We start from the raw sequence: 23,525 nt of genomic DNA on the forward strand, positions 1-23,525 counted from the left end.
GCTGCCTGGAGTAAAGTCTAGACCACAGAATTAGCCATCCAACAGACCTTCGCAGTGGGGAGAGATATGAGACTGTGAAGAGCTGACTGATGTGCTGGAAAGGTAACTGCTTAAATCTACTAGATAGAAGGCCCCTGAGAGAATTCCCTTGGAGTTATCAATGTTTCAATGTGCATCAGGAGAAGACATCATCTTCTGCTTGGGATTCATAGCCCAGGGCTTCTCTCCAAATGCTGTTTAAAAAACCCCCTTCTTTCCCAAGAATGGTATGTGTATAAGGAGACTCAATCCTTCCTCTTGAGAAGGTGACAGGGATCAACGGGTAGATAACTGTCTCGGTATACAAGGCCTGAAGTTAAGCCTGCTCTTGAGCCAGAAGAGATCTGAACTCATGTTCAGCTGCATGACCTAACCACAAGGTTCACGCGTCTCTTGCTGGCCTACTGAAGCTTCAATTCTCTGTGCACAGAGAGGGAACATTGGAAACACTGGAAAGGGGTTTCTCTCTCTCCAAAATAGCCTATAGTCACTTAGCCTGAGGGCAGGGAATGTGCAGGATGGCAGGAGACTCTGGCTTTAGGGACCTGAAATCATCTACTTAGCCAAGATGGGACACGAGTCTGGCCCAGAACCTCCATACAAGTATTTGCAGTTCTTTATCATCTAGGTTCTGAGAAAAACAATCTACAGCAGCAATCTACAAGTTGGAAAACCTCTGTAGGAAAATGCAGGCAGGAAAACGCAAGGAAAACCGTGCAGTTACTTTTTCTCCCTGTTCTGCTGTGGTTTACTGGGGAACAAGAGAGGAGCCACAGGCTTGCCAACTCTTCTGATTTTATGGGCCTCGTGGTATATATTTTTTTAATTGCCTGACTCTTGAGACTGTGGGATTGTGAGGATTTCAAGTTTAATTTAAAAGAGAGGCTGGCATGTAGCTGTTGTGGCTTCAAAGAAATGTTGGAGGTCAAGTCCCAGACCTCAAAAACTAGAGGCAAATAGAAAGATAAAATGAATCAAGAATCTCCTGGGTGTGGAGGGCCAGGCTCAGAGCTTCAAACCCTGGAGGGCTGGCAGCATTGGAGATATTCAAGACACTTTTCTAAGAAGTATATTTGACCGTGTCACGGAAAGAACCTGAAATGATCAGATCAGATCCGTGACTTCATCCCCCCCGCAGCACCCTCTTAACAGCCCACTGGGGACCCAGCGAAACCACCGGCCGCTGACGTAGCTGTAACAACTTAGCCCCGACTGTACCCCGGCGACACAACTAAAGGCGAATGTCAGCCTGAAATCCTGGATAGCTTCGGCCCGATAAAACCAGGACAACCGGCGGCACGCCACCGACCGAGCGCGGCCCCAGCGCCGGGCCGGGCCGGGCCGGGCCGGGCCGGGCGGCGGGAGGCGGCGGTGCCCCGGGGGCTGGGCCGGGGGTGGCGGCGGCGCCGGGCGGTGCGCGGCGCAGGCTCCTCCCGCGGGCAGCCCGCCAGCCCCTCTCCTCCATCCCTCCCTCTCTCCCTCCCTCCCTCCTTCCCTGCCTCCCGCCCCGGCTCCATCCCTCCTTCCTGTCGGCGCTGCGCAGTGCTGCCCGCCGGAGCTGGGCCGCCCGGGACCGCGCCGCGGGCAGCCCCGCGCACCCCCCGCGGCATGAGGCTGCCGCAGGGCACGGCGAGGCGGCGGCGGGTGAGTGCTGGGCCCCGGGCCGGGGGGCTTCTGCCGGCGGCGGCCCCGCGCTGGGGCTCCGCTCGCACCTGGGAGGGGGCGGCCCGAGGGGCGCGATGGTAGATGCCCCCTCCATCCCTCCATCCCTCCCTCTGCCCGCCCCGGGGAGGTGCCGGCGAGGAGGGGCGAAGGGCGGGTTGACAGCCCAGCCAGGAGCCGGCGGGGCCGCGGGGGGGTTCCAAGCCCCCCGCCTGCCTCCCTGCTTTCCTGCTGGCGCGGGCGCTGCGGCTCGGGGCTCGGCCGGCGGCGGGGGCAGGTGGCGGCGGCTCCGGGGGCGCGGCGGGGGTGGCAGCCGGTGCGGGCGCAGACCGCGGCAGCCTCCCCCGGGGGTGCGGGGGAGAGACCGGCGGCTCCTCTCTGCCGCTGCCCGGAGCCTGCGGCTTAAATAGAGGCTGTGTTTTGTCAACAGCTCATTCTGCTGGCCGGCAGGTTGGTTGGTTCAAGGACTGAACAGCGGGTATATTATTTATTATTTGTGCCTCTTTTTGTGCTTTTAAAAAATTTTTAAAATAATAGCACGCTTCCAAAAAAGGGGAGCTTGAGAGGGGAATCCAGAACCCCTTCTGCGGTTGGGGAGCATCCAGACATGCTGCGCGCCTCGCCGCACACTGGCTGTACAGGGACACCGGCGCAGTGACAGCTTGCTGTGTCTATTTTAGTGATCGAATTTCCAATGTGTTTAGAGATTGTGTTTAAAAAAGATCTCTCTAAGCCTCTGAGGTAGTTCTGGAAAGAACGTAATTCCCTTGTTAAAATTCAACGTGTGTAAGTATATTTGAACTGGGCATATTGTGCTGGCATGCTCTGTTGCTTCGGTAGGAATTGGTGATATATGTGGCTTGCTTGGTTTTTAATTGTAATTGGTGGTGGGTCTGGGAACTTTGCTATAAATGGGAGTAAAGCTCTGGATAGATATTATAGTAATCTAGTGCCGGTGAGCTGCTGTGTAGGAATTGTCACTTTGATTCTTTTCCACAAACTTTCACACTTAAAATCTCCATTGCAAAAATAGTCAAATATTCATATTCCATAATCAAGCTGGCCATGTTCTGTCAAATTCCTTCCAGGGAAGCATGGGCATTGGGTAGCTTTCTGCTGTATTTGAAACCCAGCTTGTTACCTAAGTAAGGCAATGTGACTTGCCTTTGACATCTCACCTGGAAGTCCGTTCTGCCTTTTTTCCTTACTGTAAAAGAATTCTTTAAATTCTTCTTAAACTCTTAGTTCCACTCCACAGCATGAATCCAGACTGTTAATGAGACTTAGCAGGTTTAGTAGCTGCGGGGAAGATTAAAGTCCATGTCATGCCACGTTCCCTCTCAAATCAGCATGTGGCAGTTGCAGCTGAGACAGTATGTTGTTTAATGTAGATCCATCCGTGCATGTGTGCTTTATATATAAAGCTTTAATCTGCAAAAAGTCTGTGCTTGTCCTTAACTTCTCAACCATTGTATGCTGTACGGTTTTGGTGATAAAGATAAGCTTTGATTTCTGTATGTTTTTGGTGATAAAGGTAAGCATGCGCATAGAAGTTCAGATGGATTTGGCCCCAGTATGAATCAAGATCAAAACAAAAATTATGTTTGATGAGAGGAAGGATTAGGGTGTGGAACAGACAGAAGAAAATGCAGGGAGTGAATCCGCAGAACGAGTAGTGCCGTACCTGCAGTTGGTTGGTATTGCTCAGCATGGGCTGCCTGTCATTAGCTGGATAGGGGTCTGCAGGTTACTTCTGAGAGGTCTGCTGAGGCTGCTAAGAAAAGACAGTCTAGTGTCAGTAGGCTGCCGGGCTATGTAGCTAAACTGGAAAATGTTGCAGAAGTCCACAAATGGAAAGCTTAAAAATCACTAATTTGGGACTGGTTTGGAGTATAGCTTTTAGGCAGTCAGTAGGTCACCTGATTTTGTTTGATTTTGCTTTCTGTTTACTAGCCTTCACGGCATCCTTTCATCTTATCACTGTTTCACCTATTCAAACTTTTATCAGCGTTATTAAGTGATAACAGTTTCCATTGTGCACTCTCTTTAGTCACTTAGAGCAACCAGTGGCAAGCACTATCTATCAGTTAGATTATGCAAAATCCCTTTACAGGTGTGCTGAGGAAAGGGAGAGGCTTAACCTTTAGGTGAGGTCATTCTTGCAGACTTGCCGAAGGCAAGTCAGGAATACGCGGGAACAGCCATATGGATGGAGATGCTCTCCAAGAAAGAGAAAGAAACTTAATTTCACAGGTGGCAAAGCTGCTGCTGCTACTTTAGCAGGGAATTCATGGGGCTTTAATTTTCAAGTGCTTGATGAGTTATAATCTATGGCTATAAGGTCACATGTGTTTCAACATCATGCAGCTCTGGGCTTTAGTAAACCATCAAAAAAATCTGAATTTATTAATAACCATAGTTAATGCTAGAACAGAGTGTGTAAATCTATTAGAAACAGCTCTCTTAGAGCATGAATATTAGATTGTTTAATCCAGCGGGTGACTGACAACAAGTTTTGTGACTTATGAGAAGATGTGTTTAAACTCAGTATATTAGTAAGAATTCCACCTGAACCATGAAACGGTACCTCAAGAAGAAAGTGTCTGGCAGTCTTAAACAATCTAGATATTTATAAATACTGACTCTATCTTGCGGACTGCAGTGCATCACAAGGCTGATGCAGATGGATTATGTTTTTCTGAAAATGACCCAATAGATGATGTGACCAGGTAAATGAGGTTCTTTTCCACACGCTCTCTACTAGTGCTCAGAGGAATGCAGAGGATGCTAAATTCAGCAGTTCCTGTTGCGTTGATATGTTTGTTGGATGAAAGCAAAACTGATCTGATCCAGTTTTAAATGATAGTTTATATTACCTTGTAATGAGCTTATTTGAGCTGTTGAAAGGCAGCTTTTGGATAATGGAAGGGAAAACCAAAAAAAAAGAAATCAGGAAACTTCTTGGAGTTAGTTTTGTTCCATTTTCAATAATACGTATTGATCTAGGACACAGTTATAATAGAAACACTGGATCTTAGATTCAGACTGATGTTGAAATACAGAGATGATTCAAGTGAAGGGATGTTAATTAGCAGAAGAAGAAAAGGTCTGATGAGGCAGGTTTAAAGATACTTGCATAGGTGGAAGGATTGAGAACTCAAACAAGATACTGGTGGCTCTTTGAGAGGGGATGCTGTTGCTCTGAGTTAAACATTGATTCGCATGCAGGGAGACATGGAGAACAGGTATGAAAGTAAATTTTACTTTTGTTACCATAAGTAGCTAGAATTAGTTGAAATGATTCATGTTTTGGTGCGTCTTTTCCCCTGAGATTTAGTTATGACTCCTTTTTGACTGATAGGCATCAAATTTCTGTCTAAAAACAAGAAAAATAAATTACTTCTAGAAAAGGCTTGAGAGGTGGTTGTGCTCTGTGCCCCAAAGCTGGTTGATGTATTTCATTCCATAAACAGTTTAATGTAAAAGATATAAATAATCCTTGGGAGCAGCACCTGGAGCCTGTGGTTCTTTGCTTCCAGTGGGTGCCCTCTCACAAGGGCATGGAGTCCTGCTCCGAGTCAGTGGTTACTTAAGCTGCGGAGAGAAATGCCATCTACAGAAGGGCTGGAGAAGTCTCCATCCTGACTCGCCTGTGGTCTCTGAGGTGGTCAGAGGTGTTTCCCATACCCCAGCAAGGGCTGCAGTGGCTGGGCTCCCTTAGAAAAGGGAGCACCACTGCTGCTTTCTTTTTCTGACTATGTCTTTAAAGAAGAGCAATGGCTTCTGCTTGTTCTGGGGAACCTGATTCTGTGGTTCTGCGCACATTTTATCAGCAGACACAGGCAGGGAATAATTGCTTTGTGAATCTTGAGTGTCTAAGCACCAGGCAAGTGTTCTGGCCCTGTCAAAGATTAGACTGTGCATCTGTGCATGCTGATGCCTACAAAATTTATCATCACATCTCTCTCCTTTTTTTTCTTCCCCCCTCCCCCCATACTTAGCTGCAGATAAATGGGATTTTAGAACACGTTTCTTTTAGGTTTAGGCATCAAAAGTTCGGGTTTTATAGGTGCTTAAATGTCTCCAGGGATCATCTTCCAGAATCTTACGGATCTTTTCCAGAGTCATGAGCACGGCAATGATGGGGGCCATATAAATTCCTAGGTCGCCAGGGCTGTTTTCTTACCTGCCTTTGGGGGCTGAGGGGCAGCTAGGATACGGATCATCAGCAAATGCAGACGTTCTTGTGTTCTTTGCCTGCCTTACTTACTGACTTACAAACTAGCAGATGGTAACTAGAGTGAATAATGTCTGGAGGTTCTGATCTGACACTGAGAAGAATACCCAGGGACAGTTTTTCAATATGCACCGTCAGTTTTTTGCTGATCATTGCTGTCCTCCCTCCCCTGGAAAATTTGCAGTCCCTAAATTTGCAGACTGTGGGAGCCCTCCTGCTGTGCGTCCATAAGATCCTTGCACTTCCTGCAAGCACCAGAAACTCTCAGCAGGGGCTTTTGCCACTTCGCTGCTGTCTGCCTTTCCCCGCTGCCATCTCTTGGAATCACTCCTAGTAGCAGGTTTCACTGCAAGCAGAAAGTGCTTAAACTAAAAATAACTCCTAACCCATCGGTATGAATGTTGGTCAGGGTGTAAGGTTTTGAAGGGCATATGTCTCCCCTCCTTTCCATGCACGGTCTGGAGCTGGCATTGGAGTGAGGTCAAAGACTGTTGCTACAACAGAAGCAGCTTTCCCTTATCCCACAGGCAGAGAACTGCTGAGTTGTCAGCTGTTGAGTCCAAATTATGCCTTTTACCTCAGGGAGCACAAGTTATAAAAGCACGTGTCATGGAAACAAGGACAGCACTGTAGCAATTCCCTGCTCATTGTGCCTCACTTCCTACCCTGCCAAAAATCGGACCCACAGCACAGCCCACAGCAGAGGATGTTGCCAGCTTGGTGCTAGGGCAGCACCTGGGAGCAGGATGGCTTCCCCCTCTCTTGGGTCAGGGAGCAGAGTCTCTTTTCTCGCCTGTAAACCCAGCAATTTAGGGGCAGCTTCCTGCAAAACCAAAAAGCACAGCCTTTCAGCCAGCCTTGGCCTCCTGAAACTTCCTTAAGTAGATAAAGTAGCGCTTTCTTTGGGTTGCTTTTATGCTGCAGCATTTTCTTTGCCAGCCAAATAGTTTCACTGATACACTAACATTGGTTAGAGAATTACTGTGCCTTTTTGCTTTTTTTGGGGGGATGCTTCTACATTGATGAGCAGCATTATACCAGTGTTCTCTGCCAGTATAGCTTACTGCATTTTGATCATCAGTCAAAAGCACTTTCTTTTGGAATATACATATATTCCTGAAATAGAGGTATATATTTGTCCTTGCTGTGTACCTATAACTGCGCTGGTAATAGCTTTGTAATATTGACTGAACCTGGATAGCTTCGTAGCAAAGGTAGCCTGGTAGTTTGTAGTGCATAATCATGACATTTAGATAAAGCAATGTATTTGTACGATTTCTTAAGGTGGTAAACACTGTCTGAAAAGTATGCTGGAATCCTTCTTATGCTTGCATAATTTTATCATTATTGCACAAGTTGCTTAAAGGTATAATAAAAGTACAAGTAACAGGGGTGGTTGAAGGTGGTTTATGCTGTCAGCCTGACTCAGAAATGGTCCACGTTTTACTTCTGGGCCTGAGCCATCCATCTAAACTAGTTTTGCTCCCTGAATAAATCAATTAATTCATTCCAAGAGGAAATGCAGGGTCAGTTGACTGGATAGCATGGTTAAATGTTTATTCTGGATGGTGTGGATATAGCCTATGGCAAGCTTGGCTAGCATGGTAAGCAAAGCAAGCTAGCTCTATCCCAGCTGGCTTTATGCCCTCGAATGCCCCCTGCGTTGTGGCGTTGGGCACGCCACAAATTTCAGCCTAAAGCTTTAAAAACTGCTTTCTCTTCATTTCAAGCACTTTGAACGTAGAAGCACAGAAAAAGCTGCTTTGGAGCCGGGTGGTGACCTGGCCACTTGCTGCGAAGTGGTCTAGTCCAGATTTGGACATGTTGGTCCCAAACAGTGCAAAGGTGAGCCCGTCTGCAGCATTTAGGCTGAAGATACCTCCACATTGCAGTCCACCAGGGTGGTTTGAGCATCTCTGATATTCATGCTTTCTGTAACTTTACAAGCTGCATTTCAAATTACTTGCATGTTTGAGAGTTGCACAGCACATCCCACATATCTTAGACAGCCCAGAGGAGAAGGAGATTTGGACAAGTGGGAGACGAGGCATGGCTCTGCTCATCGTGGGGCTGGTCTGGGCAGGCAGCTGCCGTTTGGGGCTGTCTAGCGGATCTGCCTTAGCCTGGCAGCTCTTCTCCTTTCCAAACAGGACTTAATGTGGTCACCCAGAAGCTCTTGTGCCAAGACAGCAATGCTGCTCGTCATGTGATGTAACCTGGTTTGTATGGCTGACCACGGATTTGCCCTTCTTGAACTGGGTGATCTAATGGCCTCTCTTAACTATAAAATCAGTGAGGACAGAGCTTCAAAATATCTTTCTCAAATAATTGGTCTTAATATTACTGCAGGGCAAAAATGCTGCTTAAATCAAATGAACTTCAGAAGAAAATTATAGTGGTCAGTCTTATAGGTGGCACTTCTGCAGGCTCTGAAGCCCAAAGGTGAATGTAAGTTATAAGTATTCCAACTACAACTAATTTTCACAATATTTCATGTTTTGGATCAGGTTCAGCACTTGCGGCAAAAGAGATGTTTGACCTCTGAGGTTTTACAGCTACTCTGGAGCTAAAACCAAGGAGATAAGCTTTTAATGTTTAATCCTAGTCAGAGAGAGAGAGGAGGAGAGGGAGAAAAAACAAAACAAAAATGTGATTTATTTATATTGTAGACTTCAGTGTTGTCTTGAGTTATGTGCAACAAGCACTGAAGTACTGTGTGTGTGAGGTGGACATAAACATCAAACTCTCTTAATTCTGCTAGGGTTTCTGCTGGTTCTGAGGATAATAATATCTGTTCCCTAGAGTCTACCTGTTCCTCTTCCTTTTCCCCTCCTTCCCCCTGCTCCATACTCTTCCAAAGGTCATGGCTATGAGAAGTCTTTAGTGTACAGGTCTCCAGGCACGTAACTCATAATTCATCTGCTAGAACAGCATTGTCACAATTCCCAATATAGAACAGCCTTCTCCTCCAAATTAAATGTGATTGGCCTGTTTCTTTTTCAGAATGCTAGGAAATTTTTGAAAGAAGATATTTTTGACCAGATGTTGCCTTATGTTTCAAATAACAGGATCTGTCTGGATGTAAATCCAGCAAGCTGTCATGTGACCCCTATTTTAAATCTTAGCTCAGAATCTGTAGTTTGTCCACTGTTTATTGTCTTCCTTCACCACTAAAACATGTACTAATGTGATATTTGTGCAAGATTTATGCTAATCTGTAGTTTGTCCACTGTATATTGTCTTCCTTCACCACTAAAACACGTACTAATGTGATATCTGTGCAAGATTTATGTTAATCTAGTTTGATGTTGGTGTAATGTGGACCGAAGATTTTAATCTGGGAAGACTTGTATTGAGCCCATATTTAGAATTTTTTTAGGAATGCATTCAATCTTACTTTTTATTTCAATCAGTTAACCCCATCCTTGAAGAGCTTTGTCAATACTTAATTAGCTTTACTTTTCACAGTGTGCACTTTTCAGTGGAGGTCTACTACATGGCATTGACTCTCATATCTCATATATTGTGGGTTATATTTAAATCCTTTCTCTGTGTAGGTAATTGAGAATGGTAATCAAGTAACCTCGTTGAACTAAATAGTTCCATTGTTTTAGGCTTTGCAACAACAGACCATCTCTCAGACCCGAACTGCTCTAAGTAATCCTGTGTATAAATCGACTTTGTACTGGATTAAACCAATTTCACTGCTAATGAATAGCTAGTTTTTCTCTTGTGCTGTTGGATCGAGTGCTTTTATAAGGTAACCTCATCCGTACAGAATACGTTGTGAGGACTTTTATTTTCAGCGACTTTTACGTATTTATTTGCTTGAGCTGTGATAACTGATACTTTGAAAATTGAATGTTTTCTAGTTGCTTCCCCATATTTCAACTTGTGAGTGGTGCAGCTGGTGTTAAAATGCAAAGAATGTATCCTTGAAAACGTTAGATTCTTGTCTATTATCCTTTTGCCCTGCTGTATGCATGCTTGCTAATCAGTAGGTAACTTTGAGTTGGAGTTTGGGCAGTGATTACTGCAGCCAGAAATGGGAGCAAGCACTCAGCGTTACAATAGCTGCCCGTAGAATTAGGTCACTAACAGGCTTTCAGCAAAATAGTGTTAATTTTCCTCTCTACACACTTAAACACAGAAGGTATATTTATAATTCCACATCTTTTCTGAGTGATCCTCTAGTGTAGCATTCTTCCCGATGGATTATATATGAATCTTTTAACTTCAGGTGCCTAATGTGACTGCCCGGTTCAGCATTCCACTCTCCTGTACTGAAGACTAAGGACCGAGCCTGTCACAGGCTCCTGCAGCTGGGCTCCTACCAACAGTGCAAACGTAAGTTTATGCATACCTTTATTCATAAGATAGAATTAGTCATGTACTTACGCGTTTGCAACTTCAGGAGCAATATGTGTATATATGTGGTTACTGAGGCTTATTATCTTGCATAAATCAGCAGTTATTTAGTCACGAGCAGCACTCCACAGCTTTGAAATACCTTCTCATCAGAAGGCACGGGTGACCTCTGATAGCATTTAGCTGCTTGTTTCATGGGACTTGAGAATTAAGATGAATAAAACGCTTCAATCTAAACCCAGATATTTGATGAACTGATCACTTTAATAAGAATTTAACAAGTATTGGTAATAATTGCCTGCAGTTGATCTCTTCTTTTGAAGTAATGTGCATTAATTTTTATCATCTTTAATGATAGTTGATTGTTTGGGTTTTTTTATAATTTTCTTATTTGGAAAAAAAAAGATACTTGTCACTTGCATTCCTAATACGTATATGTACCTCTGATCTTTTTAATCCGTTCTACTCTAGCTCACAAAGACTTTCTGTATATATTATTCTAAAGTCCAATATTTATGTCCCTGAGGCATATGCATTGTCATCTAAATATGTTTTGCAAATATGATCCTTGTACAGATCCAGCGTATAGCTCTTTAATATGGAAAATTGCAGAAATGGGAAAAACAGAGTACTCTCCGAAGATGTTTAAAGTGGTGTTATTTTTAAATGCTCTGTGGGTTCTAATGACTTGCTTCGTGGTGAGATTGGCATGAGCTTTTGTAGAAGAGGATTTCACGAAAGAAAGAAAAAGTGAGACATTAGTGTTTCATACCATGAAATTTACATTAGAAGTTTTGCCGGTCTCTGGATTTAGACAGGTAAGCTTATAAGAACGTGCTTGGCCTTGCGAGTCATGCACTATATATCTGGACGGACCTGATTAGATGCATAAAGAGCAGAAATTTTCCTAAGGAATAAAATACTGGAATAGAAACTAAAAATAAACTGAGGCAGAACATGTCATTCAAATAACTACACCAAAAGGTTAGTTGTCCAATTAACTCTCTATTCTCTGCAGTTAGGTTTCCCCTCACCCGCGCCTTCTCCCCCCGTGCCTGGGCACCTCAATCTGCAGCCACCAGAGAGACCATTGAGAATTGTCGCACGTCTCTCGTTCCCACAGCCAGACTTGCTCAGCACTTTGGAAACAATAGCTGCTTCATTGCTGAGTTGTCAAACAAAAAAGTTAAACATATCAGCAGCAATGCATGAAAAATGTGATGAACAGCCTTCCACAGGAAGAGACTTTTCCATGCCAGTGTGAAGGTATACAGGATTTATTGGTGACAGAAGCTAATGAGTAAGAAATCCATCTTCTTTTGTACATCATCTGCCAGCTCAATAGTGAGAGAAGTAAACCGTGAGATTTACTAATAATTGCAGGAAGGAAGAACCCTGTTAAACAGAGATAGCAAAGTTGGAATGACTTGTGTGCATAAAATCCAAGGTTGTTTTTCCCACTTCACAGCCCTTTTTTATGGTCACCCTTGACAAGAGAAAGCAAAAAAAAAAAAAAAAAAGAGATCTTCAGGAGAAGAATCTTGCTTTCAAGGGAGGATTGAGAGAGAAGAGGCAGATGCAAATGATGTAGTGATGGTCATGTGAAAATGATGTGAAGATGTGAGATGAAGTGCAGTCGTGGCTTTGAAAATTTCTGTTTTGTATTCTTATTCTAAGTGTGAAATCAGGTCAGGAGAGACTTGTGGAACTGACTATGTCCTACTAATAGCAATTTTCTATGAGCTGCTTTCAGTTTTAAATGAGGTGTGGCATCATTAGCCTTACCGGCACTGCTGTCTGCACTTGCTGGTTAGTTATATACAGGGACTCAATTCACTGCTTCTGCTAAGTTCTGAATGGAATGACAGAAAAGCATTGCTTTATTTTACAGCAATAAAAATTATACATAGGGGTTCTAGCCATCTTGCATATTATTTTAAAATGTTTAGCTCTTCATTGCTTTGTTCCTTTTGCTGAGCATTATTTTAATGGTGCAGAGGTTGCTCAAGTGTTTTATCTCCCTGCAAAGTACTTTATATCAGTATTTTCCATTCTGAGACCCTCCATGAAACGAGCTGCTAGTTTATTTGCATGAAGCAATAGATGTAATAGATTTATTTACATCAAGAATGATGGATTTATTTACATCAAGATAGATAAAGCCAACCAACAGGCAAGATGTAAACTTCTCATTTGGAGTATTCTGAATAAACTTAGGAATTTTTTAGCATCTTTTTCAATCTTGTGGACTGAGAATCTGTGTTTGAATTGGATTTGAAGTCATTTAGCAGAAATTGAAAACAAAATTTGAACTTTTTTATGTGTTTTATTTTAAAACAATGTTCTGTCTAAACTGAATGTTCAGCCTAAATTATTTGAAATGGAAAACCAGGTGTCAATTTAATTGTAAAACACCTACATCTTGTGCCTTTGTGTTTTATTTTAAAACAATGTTCTGTCTAAACTGAATATTCAGCCTAAATTATTTGAAATGGAAAACCAGGTGTCAATTTAATTGTAAAACACTTCCATCTTGTGCCTTTGGCATTGTAGTAAGTGATTTATTTCAATTAGAGCAATACAGTTAAGGAAGTGCCGCATGTTTGTAGAACTGGGGATAATGTGGAGGAATACACTAAAACGGAGCTGAGGCTGTCTGTATTTTGCCAGTGTCAAAGTCTATTAGAGGGGTAGAAAGGATAACATGAATGAATCAGTTTATGTTGAGGCACTGAGTTGCTAGCTATGCTGCCATGAGAATTGATCCACAAATGGATCCCTTGCAGGGACCTGGAGACCTCTGTGAGAGGAGCAGAGTGGACAAGGAGGAGTAGTATTAGCTTCAGACAGCTGGATTAGGTGTGCCTGCACGTCCCTTGGGTCCATGGCTCCAGTGAAGGCTGTGAACAGCAAGAGCATGAGAGGGTACCGGTACCGTGAGCAGGCGTGCGAGTGGGAGAGTGACCAGTAGCTGTGTCCGTGTATATGCACGCGCAAGTGCAAGAGTTAATATTTATTCTTTATAGCCTGGCAATGGTCTCTCTTGGGTCTCTGAAAGCTAATTAGGAAAGAGACCAGCTCTGATGCATATCAACCGTAGAAGTCAATATTTGTATTTCTGAGTACTTAAGATTAATTTGCCGCCTTAAAAGGAGGATATGCATGTATGTGCATAAATGAAGAGCTGGAGGGGAATGAGGTACAACTAAAACAGTACGTGAAAGAAATAAATGCCAACTGCTATGTAATTATAGATGGACATACTTGTTCTGATAATGTCATACTATATTGTAGACCTTCCTTCTCTGGAGAGATTAGGAGGGGAATGCCAGCACTTGGGAGTGGAAAGCATTTGCTCGCCCCAGTGGAAGGGTAGCCTACCCATGATAACATGCTGCAGTATGTCTTCATGTGACACGTCTGGTACTTACCAAGAGTGGAAATACAGCAGGGCATGAGAGCTTTTAAAGTCTCAAGAAAGATTAATACAATGGGAATTTATCAGAAAATATAGATCTATGGTTTCAGGAATTGCCCATTCCCTCGATTACTAAAAAATCAATTTATTTCTCGTAAGTGACTCTCATTCCTTACATTCACTCTAAAAGGATATTGCATAACTGTTGCTTGTTATTTTCAATATATTATTTAATGTGAAAGCCGCATTTCAGCATTTGATCTATTTATATGCTGTTTGTACACATGAGGACAGACTTTCTTTGGATTCAGTTCATTGTACTTTAAAAATAATTCGAATACCACTGGTTTCATTGTAAACAATGAAGGATTCCAACCCTTAGGTCATTGCCGCTTGTTTAAAAAAACACACTTGGAATTGCTTCAGAAATTATCAGTGTTCTCTTATAAAACTAAATAGGCTTTTCCTGTGATGGAAAGAAGATTAAAGGTCATATAGTTCAAAATAAGTTTTTGGACATTGCCAGATTAAGGAAAATAAACTCTTTCATTAATAAGGTCAACTTCTTTAATGTTTGTTAGTTCATAAGGATGTACGAGCTGAAGAGAACCGGCAGGGACAGAATTATGTAGATAACATGACTCTTCTGAGGAACAGCAATTTTTTCTGCAGCCCTCATTGTAAAGTCTGAGTGACGTGGTCTGGCCCTCGAACTTCACATTGAGTAAAGCGCGATTGCCAATGTGGGCAAATGATGTTTTCCGCTGAAGATATGCTGTCTGGAGAACTACACAGAGACTAACAGTACCCGCAAAAAATGAAATGTGCTTTGGAATATTTGGTTTGTGTTTTACTTCAGTTACATATCAGTAAAATGCAGCAAGCACTGGAGAAGTGGGAAACCTTCTCTGTATGTTTTCATTTGATTCTAGGTTTATGCCCTGCAAAAAATGTGGGTACATTTGTTTCCATGCTTTGTATTAAGTGTTGAAAAAGTGTAGCGAGTAGCCATAGCATTCATGGTAAGAGGTGGTTTTTATATATGCAAAGTAATCAGACCTGTGTGCCTTTGCGCAGCGTACTTGTTCCATGCTGCGTTGTGAAGTGCAAGAATTCAAGGAAGTGTGTCAACCATGAGGTCACCAAATTCATGCATATCAGGAAATGTGTGTAGCTGTATCAGACTTACGCAAATACATAAGTTGAATCCTTCACCTTATTGCAGTATTAATTTGCCAGTTGTAGTAAGTATAAAAAAAATTTTTGAATGGGTTAAAATGCTAGCGTATAAATGACTCCAAGCCATTTCCTTCTCCTGCGCAGCACAATAGCCTGGAAGATCAAAATTTCTCTTTTGGCTTAACCTTCACCCCCTTGCTTTGTTCTTTGTTCAGATGATTAGGTGTTTTCCATCTGCACCTCTATGGAAGAAGAATCTGTGCTTATTAATTTAAGCTGACTTCCTAAGGAAGAAGGCTTATCTGATAATGCTTTGTCTGTCCTCTTACCCCTGCAATAACCTTTGAACACACTGCCCAGGTTCAGTTCACTGAGAACGAGGAGGTGAAGTCTCAGTGTACTGCGTCCTTACAAGCTTGATGAAACTCTGCAGCTGGATGGAGAGACCCTACTGAGGAAATAGCTGCAGAGTGAAGTCAACCTTCACTCAACTGCAATCCAGGCCTCTCTAGCATGCCTTCTCTGATGTCTAATAAGGCTTAGGGGGTAATCTATAATAACATTTGCCTAGTATGTAACAACAATAAATTGTGAACAGGCTTGCAGATATCCCAAAACATATTTAGACTATTTTTGGTAGTATTAGGATTCACTGTGTTTCTCACAAGAGTTTGTTTTCCGTTGTTACCATCTGGAGAGCAGTGCTCTGTTCCTGCTAGTGATGGATGTGCTTGTATTTAACCACGTGCCTGGTGGCTAATTGATATGGGCAAGGACTTCCAAACTCAGGAGTTAGACACCCAATTTTCTTTTGAAAGTGTCTTTGTTCTTCTGAAAATGTCACGCTAGGAACGTCAAATGCAATGTCTGGCTCGGGGACCACTCTTGCATGGTGTACACTCGGCAAGGCATGGCAAATGACTCCAGTAGGACCAACAATTTCCAAATTAGCATACGGGTTAATTGAAAGCAAGCATAATTCAGCAAAATATATATTTAGCTTGAAAAACAATGTCATGTAATAAGTTCAGTTATAATTGTGGTAAAAATAAATCATCGATTCCTACAGTGTCTCTTTGCTTTGTTCTGCCCTTTCAGTCCAGTGCTCTGCCTGACTGCTCTGCCTCTTCAGTATCACTGCGCTTTCTTCTCTCCAGCCCAGCTGTCCCAGCAGGGATATTCTTCCCAATTCTCTCTATAGGCCACCTGGCTTGTTCTTATTTGGTGGGGTTTTTTTGGTTGACATGAATAACCTGAAGGAGTTTTCCATTGTACTTTCCAAATCCTTTTCAGAATTGTATCCATTGCTATGATTAAACTATTTGACATCTGCTGCTTCTGTGTATTTCCTTTCGTTCTAAAGGCAAGTCCTAAGGGTCTCAGTTTCTGTTTGTGTATTTCTGTGTGTTGTGCTGTCCAACGGGTACTAAATGCTTTCATAAAATCACTCTTGAATTGTGCTGCTTTTTCATGGATTTCTCAAGCAAATGACTTCAAACCTTTCTGATCCCTGTCCTGTACGTAGCCTTCATGCATCACCCTCCCCAAGTCAGGAGATCCCTTGCGAAGAGTTTTCTCTCATCTCCTTGCCGGGTCAGGGTGCTTCTCATGCTAATTGCTACCTGGAAGTATACCCACCAGCTCTCCCAGTCTGCAGCTTGCCTGTTTGTATTTCCATAGTGCTTAACAGTCCTGGGATCGGAAGAAAGGAAGAACTGGAAATACTGGAAAGCAGGTGCAGCTGTGCGTTGGCCTTAGACTCTGAGCCAGGTGAAATATTTACTCCAGCTGGGGTGCATCTTTACTCTTGTTGGTAAAATTTCTTGCCAAAAGGCTTGCCTTTGTAGATGGCACTTGTGACCAGGAGCTTCGAAAATGTATTTGTGAAAGTGTCAGTCCTTGTGCTGAGCTTGTGTATTGCGTCCTGACATCTCACTTCACCTTGCAGGGCAGAAGCAGCCTGGAGTGGCTGCAAGGTAACTGAGTGACTTCCCAGCATCTCAGAGGCGATGCTGCTGTTTGCCAGCTAGAGGAGGCAGTGAGGAGGGAGTTTTTCTCCTCCTGCTTGACAGGAAAAAAAACAACAAAACAAAGTTTGTCTCAAAGGATAGAAAATGTGGCCTTGTGCACTCCTGCACATTTACTTAACACCCTGTCTTTGTTTCCTTTTCCTCCGCTGCAGATTAGGAGAGTGTATTTGGTGCAGATAGGCAATTTGAATTATTTTATCAGCTTTCGGAAAGAGAAATAGCAGATTCTTAAATTAATTCCTCAGAACTGGGGAAAGCCAGATTCCCAAATGGGATTCAGCCTTCATTTATAAACTGGTTTTAGTGATTCATGTCCTGCGAATCTTTTATAACGTGGAATGCTGCCATGTTATAAAACAGAGAGGGAAAGCCTGCATTTAGATTACTAAAGAGAAATTTTTGTCTCAACTTCGGGAATTTTTTTAAGGAGGTGGAAGAATGTACTCTATTGAAAAACAGCCAAACCCCCCCAAATAAAACTTATTAATTCTACTTCCATTTTTTTTATTACTCAGCTAGCTTTAAAGTCAAAGCCTGAAGGCTGTGGGATCAGCAAAGCTGTTCTAAAGAAAGCCAGTTCATCTTCTGTTTCTGTGTTCATTGTCTTTACTGTCAGCTGTATTGGCAATTTGCTTGGTTTCCCAGAAATGTGTACTTCTGGCATGGTCTCTCAGATAGGGGAATTTTTTTGGAAGCTTTCTGTTGGCAATAGTAGGATGTGTAATTTGAGATATGCATTTTTATCTGGATATAGTCGTGTTTTCTTTCACTTTGAAGGTTAAATTAGTATGTTTGGGCAGAGACAAGTAAAATGAGTGTTCTCCACCTGCTAAGCAGAATAATTTTTCTTCTAGCAATAGGGTTTTGATCTAGGCACATACTTAGCACCTGCATTTCTGCCTGGCTGTATTTGGGATGATGGCTGGTCAGTATCGCCAAAAATGCAGCCTGCCATCAGTCTCTACAATTTTTTGGTGGTGTGCTATATAATCATTTTCCGTGAGAGCTTTTAATGTTCCATTTGGTGGTAAATTATTATGATGATACCTTTAACTGTGGAGAAAAAACAAATAAATTGTAACTTGAGAAAATGTATTGACAAACAGATTTCTTCTATTATGTTTGATACATATGTTTTTACTGGTCTCATGGTTTCATCTACTATTCTCCACTTACAGGTTCCCTAAACCTTTTGTATAAGCTGTTTTTTTAACCGTTTCTTTTTAGGTGTCTGCTTGTGGAGCACAAAAGTAGTCACAAAAAGTGTGGCCACTGATCCTCAATTCATATCTGTAGGGTTGTGATTGGCAGATCAGATTGCAGGCAGAAAGCAGGCCAGAAAGATTTTTGATTTTTTTATCTGTTTTGTTTGTTTGTTTTCAAAGTGGTTTCCAAGCACTTGACAATGAAATACATTCAGAGACCAGAAAACTCAAGAGTAGAACAGAGCTTTGGAGATCTTCTACGCTTGGAGAACTGAGCTGTTACAACTGACTACGAAAATACTTTTTTTCTCCTTTAAAGAGAATCAAGCATTTGGTCAGCTATTTTTTAAAAAAAGATACGCAGAACCAGTTAAGCCAAGAAATACATAATACGACACACAGTCAGTAGGAGAGATACCGGTTATCTTCTGTTTTTCCCTTTGAGAAGTTAAGTCTAAAGAGGCTGGTAATGTCTTCGCATGTCACTGTCAAACAGCTGGTGCTCCGCTCATTTTCTCAGCCTGTCACAGAACCTTTAACCTTCTTTTTACCGCTGACAGGGTTTTGAAGGAACGCTGTCCAGAGGTACTTTCCCAGGTGCACATTATTGACTTGGAGTACTTTCCCTCTCTTATCTATCTGATCACCAGTAGGTGCACTGTATGCATCAAAACATCTTTAAAAGTCATTTAAAAGTCCACAGTTGGTATTGAGCTGTTTTAAATAAGGGCCACCATCCATTGGCTTCATTGATTAAGAATCTGAATCTAATTGTTCCTTTGTTAGCTTATCTGCATAAAACGCAATTTAAAATGACTTCTTTCTGACCACAGGCACAAGCGTCATTCCTCTGCACAACATAAAGCCCTGAGCAGAAGTCAGGACACCTCCATGTACTGTAGCTTCCAACAGTTACTGTGGAATCCTGCTTTTAGCAGCTGCTCTTAGATATGGGCAATTATATACTGAAGCCTGCCATGCCTTTGCTGTTGGTATGGCGTGAATTTGCATGGGAATACTTTTTGGATACACACACAATGTTGTTCCTTAGCATAGATTTATGGGAGGCTTTTTCTTTATTACAAAATCTCAAAAATGAAAGACTTTTTCAGGCGAGGCCTTTAAGATGAATTTGCTGTGCAAATATACTCACGCTAAGTCAGGAGGTTTGCAGTCCATTTGAGGATGAGATTGGAGTCTGAAGTACTAGATAAACAGCTACGTGGCAGCTTTATACAGTAGTATCCAGGGCTGGATCACGAGCAGAAATTGAGTCAACAAAGTCTGAATGTTGGGAGAAAAGCAAATATGGCATGGGCTGTGTAAACACATACTGTGCATAGGTTTGCCTTAGTAAAGGTCCTTCTTTGTGCTTAGGCTCAGTCAGAAATATTTCAAAGCTGAGGATACAGCAGATTTGGTCCACAGAGAAATATTTGTTCCAGGAATGATCAGAAATCTAGAAACTGAGACTGGGAAATGGTGAAAAAAATTGGAGTTTTTAAGGGAGGAGCTAGTAGAGATCTGGTATCAGGCATCTATGTAAGAGGTTGCTGCAAGGCAGAGGATAAACTGTTCTTTGCCTGCTGGGGATAGGACAAAGTAATGTGCTTAAAATGAGCAAGAGGTAGTTGTGTAGCACAGTGGGAGCATTAATGATAGCGCCAGTGAAGTGACACGAATAGATTGCCCAAGGAAATGAGATTGTTATGGGATGTGCTATTGCTGATGTTTTTTAAGATGGACATCTGTTAAAAATGGCTTAGTTGCAGTTGCTCTTTCTGGTGGAGAGAATGGGCTGATCCCCCTTCATCTCATTTTTTTAAAAATGAAGATTTACAATGTAAAGACATTTACACTTAATAGCAACTGCTCCTGTTGCACTCCAGCCAGCCCTGCTCAAGATTTTGCCTTCCTCTGACGACGTTGAGCTCTCTTGTCCTAAGTAAATATCTCTGACTCTTATATTGTCCTATCCACCTGAAAAGTACATCTGCCTAGAGGGTAACATGCTTTTCATGTCTCTCCAGGGTAAGGAAAAACCTCCATGCCTTGTTTGAATTAGTCTTGAACTGATGGAAGGCAGCTTTCATCCAAAGAAAGTGAACTTCCTATTTTTAAATTACTTCAATTATTTTGTAACTTTATAATTAAAACAAGCCTATAAATGGGGATATTTTCTCCCGACTAATGGCATTTAATTATGCGACGTGAGGCTTTGAATTGCCAACTTGTCAGCAAGCTGTAAAATGTGTATGAGAGCCAGGGAGCCTATGCTTCTTACGAAAGATTGTGGTTTAGTCATCATGCTCTGCATGAAAGTATATAGGTTCCCATCGGTGCCTGACTCTGAAACAGAAATTGAAGCTGTGCTTGAGTTAGGAGAATTTGGTATGACTCGAATTTCTTGTAATTCACTGCTATGATGTTACTCTTAAAACTTCTGCAGTAGGGGGACTACTCAGTAAGCTATGTCTTGAAAGAGTGTGCAGAAAACCAGAAGATTTTCTTGAACCACACACACACACACACACACGTAGTTGTTGAATCTGCCTCGTAAACCTGGCGTGACCAAACAGGTTTTCCACAATCCTGTACAGATAATGTGTTTAGAAAGTGAGAGGCTTGGGATTTAATTAACTTCACAATGCAGTTTTCTCTCCTTTAAGTGGCATCAGTGCTTTCCCTTTTTTTTTTTATTCTTTCCCTGGCTTCTGCTAGCTGATAGGGGACTGTCAGCTAATTTTGCTGTAAAACTTGAAATTTTGATTTTGGGCTTTTCTGCAAACCAGAAATGGCCTTTGAAGAAGCACAAACAAAGAGATATAATTTATATGTATATCACAAATAGAAATCAGTCATTTTATTCATGTAACTCCCAGGTCTGTCTGAGTGGTCTTCACGTTTTTGATGAAGTTAGAGGTTTGTGAGCAAAGTTTAAACCTGGAGGTAACATCCCATATTTTCATTAGTAACATGGACAAATACGATATGAAGATCCTGAGAGACACCAAAATGTAGTGGGGGACTTCTGGCACAGAGATTATTATATTTTATGTGTTGGTGGGTTCTTGATGCATCTTTACCTGAACATGGATTTGTCAAACTTCACTCTTGATTTGGCTTTTAACAAGTTACACGGCATGGATATTACAGTTTAGGAATATATAAAAAGTAGAACTGAATGTGTGTGGGGGGGTAGTATAGCTTAAATTAGCATGTTTTTAGCGAGGTCTTCAGGTGGCTTGAGAACATGGTGAAAATAAAATAATTACTAAGTTTTAAGGGTGTTTCTTCCCTCCAGATGTAACACTGACCTTTTCCACAGCATCTCTCAGCTCCTGTGCTGCCTGAGCCTTTCCCTCAGTCTGGTTGTTGCAGACCAAGAGAAAGAAGTGGCCCCTTGTGAACAGCTCTGGGTTATTTGACATAGTGCTGACATGTTTCTCCTCGCACAGTGCAGATTGGTGAGGGACAGAAGAGCATTCTGGGCATTCCCAGCTGTCCCCTGAGGGAGAATTCCTTAAAAAAAAGTAATAAAAACCATACGGTTTTATTGCAGGGATGAGGGAGCACACTCCTGGTGCCACAGAGGACTTCAGTGAAGAGAGTTTTCTTTAAAAATTACAGAGGCTCCTAGGCAAGTCTGTTGTTCTGACAATGATGTACATGTAGCTTTGGAAGAGACTTCTAGGACAAGGTCAGGAGCCTTTCCACTTGAGACTTTTAAAAGACGTCGCCTGGGCAAAATGTGAGCTTTACGAAACTGCTCTCTAGGAGAGTCTGGCTCAGCTGTGTTCTTACATGAAAACGACCTGCTGTTGGTCACTGAGAGAAGGCCCCTTGCTGCATGGGAGTTGTGGTCTCTGGGAGGGTGCTCAAGTCTTCAGAGCTTTCAGGTGGCAGGGAGAAAATGCACCAGGGATTGGCTGGGCTTTAGGATAAGCTTTCCTGCAGTTTTCTTTTTGAGAACAAAAACTGATGGTGGCCGGTGTGTGGGTGGAACTGAATGTGTTCCCCAGATCCCGCTGAACAGTTGAACTTCTCTTTGGAAAACATGCAACCCATTAATCTTCAGAGAACACGTTAAATGTAATATCCTAGATAATTTTTACTTTAAGATCAATATTTATAGCAACAAGTATCTTTCAGTAGAGAAATGGCTCTCTTTTTTTTTTTCCCTTTTTTCTCTCCAGAAATTATTGCTTAACACTGGATTGAACCAGTGATCCTGGGTGATCAGATCTGGTTCTGCAGTGTCTCAGGCATCCCGTAGCTTTGAGTAGCAGCAATATGAAAAGTGTGCAGAGGGGAGAGGAAAACAGGTGGGCTCTCCTGTCCCCTTAAACTTATATCCGAAGCAGGGGACATTTCCATTCACGGTATACAGGACCCTTTGTGAATGTGACATTTCATCTCAGTTGAAGAGACCTGTTCTAGGGGAATACCCTGCCATGTCTATTCTGTTCTGGCCTCAGGTAGTCCTGAAGGATGCCTGTGGACAGTTGAGTTTTACATGTCTCTAATTCTTGAGGTTATCTTTGAAATGCCTCGCTGAAAACATGTTGATCAAGGAGTGGTTGGGACAGTGAAAAGATTTGCTTGCCAGCCAAAGAAGGGGAAGGAGTTGCTACACCTGGGAGCAGCACTGAGGAAGAAAAATAGGTGGAACAAGAAGTGGTGTTTGTGGAGTATCAGCTCTGGAATTTCAAAGGGTTTTTTGTTTTATTTTTAATTTTAGAACCAACCATCTTGTTGGAAGATGACGTTTATTCCTGCTTGAAGCTGCTGTTCTGAAAACAAACAGTGGAAGAATGTGGAAGAATTCAAGCCTCCGCTGCCTTTTAGCACTGGCTATTTTATGTTTAAGAAGCTTAATATATAGCCAAGAGATAGGTGAGTTTATTGCAATGTAATTCACTAATTGCTTTTTCTTTGTAGCTTCTGCACTGACACCATTTAATTATGTTCCTTTCCTACTATATGTATGTTCAAAAACTGTCACCTCTGTGGACCCTCACAGGGTCCTCCCACATCCTAGGGATGGAGGTACTACCAGGCCTGGTCTCTGCTTTCCAGCAACCAGTGGCATCTTGTAAACCAGTGCAAAGTTGGGTGTTAAATTCTCCATTATGCAACTGTGATAGTCTGCATATGCCATTGGTGTACATGTCCGCATTGAGATCTTCTTGCTGTACGTCGGCTGTCTGCGACAATTTCACACATTATCATTAATTGCCCTTCTGTCATTAATTGCCCTCCATGTGGGACAACGGAGGAGAGCAAAAAACTCATTAAGTTTATCATCAAAGCTTGCGGTTTTGCCGTTGGCCCAAAGCCTGCTTATTAGACAAGGTTAGGAATGGGTATTGTGGAAAGAGACAGCT

At 42.4% G+C, this 23,525-nt stretch overlaps 1 protein-coding gene across 2 annotated transcripts in view; it reads left to right on the forward strand.

Annotated features, from left to right (window-relative positions):
- The first annotated feature begins 1,565 nt into the window (after positions 1-1,565).
- LIFR (LIF receptor subunit alpha) overlaps positions 1,566-23,525 on the forward strand; it is a 57,762-nt gene continuing 35,802 nt past the window's right edge. Inside the window, exons 1-3 of one of the 2 annotated variants that reach the window (XM_075136412.1) lie at positions 1,566-1,683; positions 10,179-10,285; positions 22,880-23,034. In XM_075136412.1, the coding sequence (XP_074992513.1) occupies positions 22,953-23,034 (82 nt within the window). In that variant the 5' untranslated portion in view covers positions 1,566-1,683; positions 10,179-10,285; positions 22,880-22,952. Of the gene's footprint in view, positions 1,684-10,178; positions 10,286-22,780; positions 23,035-23,525 lie in introns of those variants that run through there. The other variant, XM_075136413.1, reaches the window with a different exon arrangement.

This window comes from Calonectris borealis, chromosome Z (assembly GCF_964195595.1).
Source record: "Calonectris borealis chromosome Z, bCalBor7.hap1.2, whole genome shotgun sequence".
Lineage (NCBI taxonomy): Eukaryota > Metazoa > Chordata > Aves > Procellariiformes > Procellariidae > Calonectris > Calonectris borealis.